Source organism: Procambarus clarkii, chromosome 63 (assembly GCF_040958095.1).
Source record: "Procambarus clarkii isolate CNS0578487 chromosome 63, FALCON_Pclarkii_2.0, whole genome shotgun sequence".
Taxonomy (NCBI): domain Eukaryota; kingdom Metazoa; phylum Arthropoda; class Malacostraca; order Decapoda; family Cambaridae; genus Procambarus; species Procambarus clarkii.
In genome coordinates, this window is record NC_091212.1 from 9,809,484 (window position 1) to 9,819,646 (window position 10,163).

Consider the following 10,163-nt stretch of genomic DNA (forward strand, 5'->3'; position numbering starts at 1 on the left):
TTTTTTAGATTACCCTAAACTCCACCAAATACTCAAATGTCAGTACACTGTGGTCATTCATTCCCATGGACGTGCTTCCAACTTAACTTCCTTTATGTCCAACTCGTTCACAGCGAATATCAGTTTGAGTCTGACTGGGTTTTCTTCCCTTCTCATTATTGTTGGTCCCTTGACGTGTTGGCTTAGAAAGTTTCTTGTTGCTACGTCCAGTAGTTTAGCTCTCAAGGTACCTGGCCCACTACATGAGTCTCTGTTCTCCCAGTCTATCATCCCTTGGTTGAAGTCTCCCATGATTTACAGTCTGGATTCATTCTTACAAGCAACAGAAGCTGTTCTCAATTATATATATATTAATGATAGTCATATTGTTTTTATTTTCCCTGGGACTTTCGTTATTTGGTGGGGGCGGGGGGGGGGGGTTATTACACAAATGGACAGATGCATACATAAATAAATGCGAAGATGGATAGTCAGATGGATGGATACGCCTATTCACCCCGGGGTGGATAGGAGGGGCTGAATGGGCTTTCTGAAGTTTCGTAATTTTTTACGATTAATAAGTAATCTTTGACTGTGCATATTTTTACTAAATATTTTTATGTATTCTTAAATGCTCAAAAAAGGTAATTAGAACAAATAAGTAATATTTGAAAATAGACTGATCGAAGTTCATTGAAATTAGGGAGGATTAAGACTGGCTGTTGACGTCGAATATTATTTCGAGGAAAATTCATCGAAAATTAGGGATGAAGGAAGTGAGCCGTCGAGATTAACAGACAAAGTTCAGTAGGCCAGAAGTCGGCCATCGTCGAGAGTCATGGAAAAAATTATTTGCCGATACAAGAGTGCCGTCGGGAAAAGTGAAATGCCACTCTTCCACCAACAATTACACTTCTGTAGTCCTTGGACAGTATGGTAGGATGTAGTCATTGGCTAGTATAGGGTGTAGTCATTGGCTAGTATAGGGTGTAGTCTTGGGCTAGGATGGTAGGGTGATTATGTAAACTCCAGTTTTGCTTTTCTATTAACTATTATTAAGCCAACTTACAGCGTTTAAAAAAAAGCAGTTTAACATGTAATTAACTTTGTAAAATAAAACATGGATGTAATTACTGATAACACCAATTGATTTATTTATGCTGGTTAAAGAGTGTTCATATATGATATCTCTAGAGTGTCCGTGAAGGCAGACAAGACCATCTCAGTACTGACTTGACCAGCAGGGATTGACCAAGCTCACAAACTCTCACAACTCACCTGAACGTTGTACAGTCTTAAGGGAAACTTCTAAACACATTTTAAGGGAAATTTTGCACATTAGCAAAACAAAAAGTTACTAATGTGCAACGCAGAATTTTTTGGTCAAGACATATATGGTTCAAGTGTTATCAACAACCGGAGAAAAGATATTACAACCTCTGTTCAATTTTTGACGCAAGCGAGTGTGTATAACGCATAATACATATTTAACGAGTTAAAAATTCATGTACTTTATAGTATGACATTTGTTACTATGTATTTACCAAAATTTCATGAGATATTCAATTCAAATTAATCTTCTCAGAGATTTTCAATTATTATTTTAAAGATATTAGTATAAATTTAGTAATACAATTAATGCTAAACTGTAAATGAAAATTTTGACGAGGAAATCCAGATATGAGTCATTAATTTGAAAAATGAGTGATTATTGCGCTGGAACAAACTCAGATAAACCTATGAAATATTATAAAATGTGAAATCAAATAAATTACTTTACTGGAAAAGAATGCTTAAAATTACTCATTAAGTCTTACAGCTATGAACATGAAGGAGAACGGTTCAGTGCCGCCCTCGGGGCTACTTCCTCTTGTACTTGAAATGTCGCCTCTCCTCCGTTCTTCAGTCAACTTAGAATGGTTTTCCCTCTAGCTTCACAGTACTGGTGAGTTGGAGTCTGCTTCATCGGCCATTTATCCATCATGATTGCTCAAGTTGTTATTTCGATATTTCACTGTTGACCGATATGTGAGTACTTCTCCACCTCAAGTGCCTATCCGTAAATGGGTGAAGGCAAAACTGGTGCGCCGTAGCCAGGCTTGGGTGGGGGACAGTAGGTGACGTACTTATCCTGCGTCTTCACGACGGTGATGTACTGGGGCACCACCTGGGTCTTGTAGGCAGTCTGCGTCACGTGCTGAACTGTAGTTACGTACTGCGGAACGTACTGAGTTTGTGTCTGGTAGTGAATCTGGGTGGTGGTAACGTACTGCGTCTGGTAGGCTGTCTGCGTCACGTACTGCGTCTGGTAGGCTGTCTTGGTGATGTACTGAGGGACGACGGACGTCAGGTATTGGGTGACATACTGCGTCTCCGTCACATACTGCAGCTTATAATCTGTCTTGGTGACGTACTGTGGGACGAATTGCGTCTCGTATTGCGTCTTGTACAAGGTCTGGTACTGCGTCTGATAGAGGGTAGTAGGTACTACCTGCGTCTGATAGACAGTGGTGTACACGGGTACCTGCAATACACAAAAATTAGTAATACAGAGTGGCAGAAACATTCTTAGCAAGTTATACAGGGCACATTACATAGCTTAAACAAGTTTTCAATAAAATTATTCTCTCTCATATATATATATATAATATATATATTTATATTTACAGTATATATATATCAACACTCACTTTTGTTAGACACTTAACACTTGCTCCAGTAACGAATATTGACGTATTACTAGTTAGTGAACTGTGAGGTTAACTGACCTGGTTGATCTTTGTCACTACCTGGGTGACATATTTAGTGTGGGGTTGGCAGAGGGAAGGTTGTGGGCCGTATCTCGGGGCTCGCGGAGCTCCATAAATTGGGGGCAGTTCGGCCAAACACAGCCCCAGTTGCACCACCAACACAAGTCCCAGGATCATCTGAAAGAATAAGGTGCATTGAGTTATGTAAATTATCTGAGGAAAATACCTGTGGTAATTTACTCTCTTTAGTTCGAGTTAAATTTTTTAACAGGTATGTTGGTGATGGAAATCATGGCATGTGCTGCGAAAACCACCATAGGTAGGGAGCAGAAAGACCATAGCCACGGATGTATAATTAATATGCAAAGAGTTATTAATAATTTATAATTACTTGTGTCTGTGGACAGGTGTTGAACACAGTTTATTATATAAAATTTAGTAAGTATCTCTCCCAATATACTGGTTATGGCGCATGTGTAGGACGTTACGGGTCTGATAAAACGATTCCAGGCAGTGTGTGGTTGGCCCTTTGGTCAGGGTTGGCCAGTTTGGCTACCCAGCACTCTCGAGTAGAGGCGGCGTGTTAGTGATGTGACCGGAAGTGCAAGTCGAAATGGTCATTGTCAGGTCTCATTGGTTGTGAGCGAAGGATCACATATTGACTGAAAGTGGTATGAGGAGGCTGAATAAAAAGAGACGGCCAAATAGCTTTCATTCCATACAGGACCTCGATGCAGGACGTGTGAACCTGGTGTGGACTCACCTGGGTTTGCTGAGTTTTGGTTGGACATGTCCAGCTGGTCGCGACTCACCTCACATTCACCGAGCAGCAAGCCGACGTCCTCTGGTGAATGCTGTGAGTTGGGTTTCTTGTGAGTATGAGTGACTAACATTTGGCTGGTAATTTGAGAGAGAGTTAAGGTACGATGCTACCTTTGTCTATTCTGACCCCCAAACCCCCGATACACTAAATAATACTGTCAACAGTGAATAAAAAAAAGTTCATTCGTGGATGTCAACCAACTAACTTACTCAAAACAAAAAAAAACCTTCTACATTTTATTTGGTAGTAAATTATTAAATCAGATCCAACTTCAGATAGACAATGTTAACATTACCAATAAAAATTAGTGAAAGTTCCTGGGCCTATATATAGACTAGAGACTCAACTTCAGCTCCCATATACAACACATTGCCAAAAATGTTTAGAAAACGGTCGGTATACTTTCTAAAATCAGATATTATGTTCCCCACTCTGCTCTACTCTCATTATACTACGCACTAATCTATCCCTATCTAACGTACAGTATCTGTGCATAGGGTTCAACCGCTGCAAATTACCATAAGCCTATCATCACTCAGCAAAAATCTGCTATCAGAACTATAACAAACTCTGTCTTCAGACAACTCACAGCCCCTCTATTTAAGTCCCTTAACCTGCTAAACCTACACTCCACCCATTCTCATGTGCTATCTACATGTACAAAATCCTGTTCCTAACTGCTAATCTTGATCTTAAATGTTTCCTTAATAGTTATTGTGAAATAGAACCCATGAGCACCACACCAGAAATAAATCTCTCTTTGATATCCCAAGAGTCAGACTTAATCTGTACAAACACTCCATGCAAATAAAAAGGCTCAGTCTTTGGAACTAACTCCCCGGTGAAATAAAGAATTATCCAGCCTATGCAATGTTCAAAAGTAAAACCAAAAAGTACCTAATTTCATCCTCATAGTTTCCTACCCTGTGCTTCAACCTCACACTGTATCTTGAACTACCCACTTCCTCAATATTAGTACTTAAGACATATATCCTTACCAGTGTAACCACCTCTGTCAACTTATGTTGTAGATATTTGTTGATATAAAAACCTTGCTACAATGTACTCTTTCATCCTACCTGATATGTTAGGTTAAGGACCGTTCCGAAACGCATTGCGTGTTAGTGGCTTTGTATGAATGTAAAAATAGCAAGCTTATGTAATCTCACCAACCCATTGTACCTTCTCGTGAATAAATCATTATTATTATTATTATTATTATTATTATTATTATTATTATTATTATTATTATTATTATTATTATTTATTATTATTATTATTCCAAAGGCTTGGGACGCCACTGAAGCATGAGTGGACGAAGGGATAAATGAGAATTGGCAGGAATTTTTTCTAACTGAATTTAACTAATTACTTCTGGTCTGTGAAATTGATAAAGCATGCTCGGGCTGCTTGCGCTACGGCTTCAGAGCCCAGAACCCAAGGCGATCAGGTTCTAGCATTATGGCCAATTTTTGGTTAAATAATTTCGCCGCAGATTTAGGTACATATCGTCGGAATGTGTTGCAAACAGAAATTGACCAGTTAAAGATTCTGTTCTAATAGTAATTTCCTGAGTATCACTGCAGTCGTACAGAGCTGTACAGAATTTGGGTGTATGTTTTTGTAAAGTTCATGCTGTGGTGGAGTTTCTGGGGGCAACTGTCTCCCCGCTGTAATAACTGTAATTGTACCCATTATATTGCACACTTTTTTGTGTGTATAATTTGTGGATTTTTTGTTCGAGGAGGAACGCGAACTATGTTGTTTTTTCTGAGAAAATTATTAGGAGCCCTTATTAATGAAGCTGCTAGTGTCTCGTCCATCTTTGATAAACTGCTGAATGACAAGAGAGTGTGCCATACTGTTATGATTTTTGGAGCATCTTTTATCTGTAATTGATAGTAATTTTTGGGTATTTTATAATGTCTCTGGTGTATAACTATTCCTTTTATCAAATTAAGTTCTATTCTTTTATTGTAAATAAATTACGAGTAATATAAATTTAAGCTACGAGGGTTAATCTTAGTGTTCGAAGATCCACTAAAATCATTAACATGAGGGAAGAATAGAAGCTTCCTGCTATCCTTGAGAGAATCAACATGTCTTCCAGCATTAAAGTCACATGAACACACCAGTACTGATTAGTGACAAACACTTTTGCGTGCGCAATACTTCAATATTTTCTCTATATATGATAACTTATTGAGTAAAATATATCATTATTATATTTATGCAAAATTATATACATAAAGACAGGCATCACCAGAAGAGTAATAAGAACCTCGTTCCTATACAACAAGTTACACTTCACACAACTGTTTCCACTTAAAACAAATCTGAGGTTTCACGAGCACTATGTTTAACAGTCTCCGTGGTGTAGTGGTAAGACACTCGCCTGGCGTTCCGCGAGCGCTATGTCATGGGTTCGTATCCTGGCCGGGGAGGATTTACTGGGCACAATTCCTTAACTGTAGCCTCTGTTTAACGCAACAGTAAAATGTGTACTTGGGTGAAAAAACGATTCTTCGCGGCAGGGGATCGTATTCCAGGGACCATAGGATTAAGGACTTGCCCGAAACGCTACGCGTACTAGTGGCTGTACAAGAATGTAACAACTCTTGTATATATCTCAAAAAAAAAAAAAATATTGATGCAATTTGGAACTAGAAGGCGTCATTGATATAATACATGTACACACATTACCAGTGTCGGCCATATAAATGCCGGTGTATCGTAGTATGGGCGCACCTCTGTGTATATGTCTTTATCTCACTCACCTTAGTATCGTTGAAGCAGGAAAGACAACACTGGTGTCCACAGCAACATTCACTCGCCTTATATACTTGTCTGGGAGGAGGAGGAGCAGTCCAACACGATTTTTGGCCAGACTAATATTTTTATTTATCAAATGAACTATCTTTAAATCATTTGTTATGTTATTATATTATAAATACATTTTCCAGAACTTCAACACTCAGACTAGATAGATGTTAACGATAATGTAACTCAGTGATAATTGCAAGACAATATATAGAGTCATTGGCAATGGTGGAGAAAGGTGTTGTGGCAGAGGTCATGACCTGGTCAGTCACGATCCTGGCATTGACAGGGACAGGAAGCCTGTTGGGATAATCAAGATCCCTCCAGGAAAACGACTGACCTTCTTTAGGATGCAACTCTCTGAACCACGGGCCGAAGCATCTCTGTCCAGAAAGGGAATCGAACCGGGGACCTGACAGTTGTGAGCCCACTGCACTGATCACTCCATTACTATAACGCGATAAACGATTGTTGCATTAATATACATGCGTTAGTGTCGTAAATGTAGGAAGTTAATTATTGGGACAAACTTGCCTCAACATCAGTAAAATTTGTCTCCAACTGACTGAATGATATGTCTGAGGGAAGGATGTCTGAATGTGTCACTGGCATGTTATTACTCTTTGAATTCTGGAGACCCCTGCTCATCCCATACTCCAGGCCATTCCCTCTGCCAATTTAGGTGAGACTAGCCACGAGCGGATGGCAGCCCCAAAGTAGGAAGGGCACACGGTTGGCGCTAGCATCACACAAATTAGCAGAATGAATGGTCTGGGGTACGGGATGAACATAGGTTGGTCGAGGTCGCCAAAATTCAAAAGGGAACAGCGTGCTAGTTCCCTTTTCAGCACCCACGACGATTTTTTGGCACTGCCAGACACATTCACAGATAAATATTTTCTATTTTTGATTTTCAAACTAATTTGATTTTCCTATAGTGATATGCACTATTATTCACTGATCTTGGAAAAATTAACAGAAATTTCCGGCTTTCAATAATTTGCCCGAACTCGCATAAAACAGACGGTCTTTACACAGCGACAAGGGGTTCCTCAAGCTAAGGCGCTTTGCCAGAGTAAAGGGAACCATTCTTTTTTAGCATTTCACGCCGCTAAGTTCTCACTGCCGACCATGCCGGCAGATAAGTAGAGATAGATAATGGCAGAGATAGACACACACACACAGACAGAACGAGATAAAGATAGTCAGAGAAAGAAGCAGATAGCCAGAGACAAAGACTGAGGAAGAAACAGAGACAGACAATAGAAATATGGATTGATGAATAGATGGATAGGTGGATGGATAAATTAATAAGTAGATGGAAAGATAGATGGTTGGATAGAAAGACGAGAAGTTACATGGATAATTAGATGGATTGAAACTGAGAGAAATAGATGGACGCACAGATGGATAGATTGACCGATGGATGGATAGATAGATGTATGGATAGATAGACGGATGGATACATAGATGGAAGGATAAATAGAATGATAAATGTAAAGTGATAAACGTATCCATATATCCGTATATATGGATACGATAAGGTATGTGGAGTAATGAATGGATAGATAAAGATATATATATATATATATATATATATATATATATATATATATTTATATATATATATATATATATATATATATATATATATATATATATATATATATATATATATATATATATGGGTAGATGGTTGGATAGGTAGATGGAGGGATGTATATATGGATAAATAAATGGAAAGATAGATGGAGGGACAGTTAGATAGATGGGAAGGGAAAGGAACTATCAGGAAAAAGTGCCATACCATGGCGACTATACAGCACTTGGAGGGGGTCAGGATAAGGATTTGGGATGGACGGGGGGAAAGGAATGGTGCCCAACCACTTGGACGGTCGGGAATTGACAGATGGATGGATAGAAAGGTAAATTTAGAAGGATGGATAGATTAGGTAGCTCAAGCTATTATCACCCCGTTCAGTACAACGTGTTCATATATATATATATATATATATATATATATATATATATATATATATATATATATATATATATATATATATGTCGTACCTAGTAGCCAGAACGCACTTCTCAGCCTACTATGCAAGGCCCAATTTGCCTAGTAAGCCAATTTTTCATGAAATAATTGTTTTTCGACTACCTAACCTACCTAACCTAACCTAACCTAACTTTTTCGGCTACCTAACCTAACCTAACCTATAAAGATAGGTTAGGTTAGGTTAGGTAGGGTTGGTTAGGTTCGGTCATATATCTTCGTTATTTTTAACTCCAATAAAAAAAATTGACCTCATACGTAATGAAATGGGTAGCTTTATCATTTCATAAGAAAAAAATAGAGAAAATATATTAATTCAGGAAAACTTGGCTTATTAGGCAAATCGGGCCTTGCATAGTAGGCATAGAAGTGCGTTCTGGCTACTAGGTACGACATATATATATATATATATATATATATATATATATATATATATATATATATATATATATATATATATATATATTATAATATAGGGGGTACCGCCTCTGCTTATTTGTAAGGACCCATTAGCCTCGAAGAAGACGATATGCAGCACCCGGAAGAGCCTTGCCAGGCTCTCATGTGCACTGGCACATATTGTCTTCTCCTACCATCCTCTTATATACTTTTATATATACGGGGATGGTAGGGGTTTTTTTACAGAAATGTGGCCTTAACATATACACAACACACACACACACACACACACACACACACACACACACACACACACACACACACACACACACACACACACACACACACATCTTCAGAAGGAGTGCTTCTGAAGATGTATTAATCCTTCTAAAGATGTATTAATATACAAGGGGAACACGCACAAGGGGACACAGGTGGAAATTGAGTGCCCAAATGAGCCACAGAAATAATAGAAAGAACTTTTTTAGTGTCAGAGTGGTTGACAAATGGAATGCATTAGGAAGTTATGTGTTGGAGGCTGACTCCATACACAGTTTCAAATGTAGATATGACAGCCCGATAGGCTCAGGAATCTGTACACCTGTTGATTGACGGTTGAGAGGCGGGACCAAAGAGCCAGAGCTCAACCCCCGCAAAGACAACTAGGTGAGTAACTAGGTGAGTACACACACACACACACACATATATATATATATATATATATATATATATATATATATATATATATATATATATATATATATATATGTCGTACCTAGTAGCCAGAACGCACTTCTCAGCCTACTATGCAAGGCCCGATTTGCCTAATAAGCCAAGTTTTCCTGAATTATTATATTTTCTCTAATTTTTTTCTTATGAAATGATAAAGCTACCCATTTCATTATATATGAGATCAATTTTTTTTATTGGAGTTAAAATTAACGTAGATATATGACCAAACCTAACTAACACTACCTAACCTAACCTAATCTATCTTTATAGGTTAGGTTAGGTGAGGTAGCAGAAAAAGTTAGGTTAGGTTAGGTTAGGTAGGTTAGGTAGTCGAAAAACAATTAATTCATGAAAACTTGGCTTATTAGGCAAATCGGGCCTTGCATAGTAGGCTGAGAAGTGCGTTCTGGCTACTAGGTACGACATATATATATATATATATATATATATATATATATATATATATATATATATATATATATATATATATATATATATATATATATATATATATATATATATATATATATATATATATATATATATATATATATATATATATATTGTGTGTGTGTGTGTGTATCACGAAAAAAAACATGTGATT

General features: G+C 37.8%; 1 protein-coding gene across 1 annotated transcript; it reads right to left on the minus strand.

Annotated features, from left to right (window-relative positions):
• Positions 1-1,106: 1,106 nt before the first annotated feature.
• On the minus strand, positions 1,107-6,408 carry LOC123769560 (dynein heavy chain). Its single transcript, XM_045760798.2, has 3 exons — positions 6,330-6,408; positions 2,748-2,906; positions 1,107-2,503 (listed from the first exon to the last, which is right to left on the minus strand). Exons 2-3 carry the CDS (start codon positions 2,904-2,906, stop codon positions 2,033-2,035), a joined length of 630 nt encoding a protein of 209 aa, XP_045616754.1. The 5' UTR covers positions 6,330-6,408; the 3' UTR covers positions 1,107-2,032.
• Between the last annotated feature and the right edge of the window lie 3,755 nt (positions 6,409-10,163).

Bases quoted from the DNA above. Each gene is read 5' to 3' on its own strand.
- LOC123769560 (XM_045760798.2), bottom strand. From the start codon at position 2,906: ATGATCCTGGGACTTGTGTTGGTGGTGCAACTGGGGCTGTGTTTGGCC. The intron at 2,504-2,747 runs GTCAGTTAACCT...TGTGTATTGCAG, and splicing joins TAGTGACAAAGATCAACCAG to GTACCCGTGTACACCACTGT.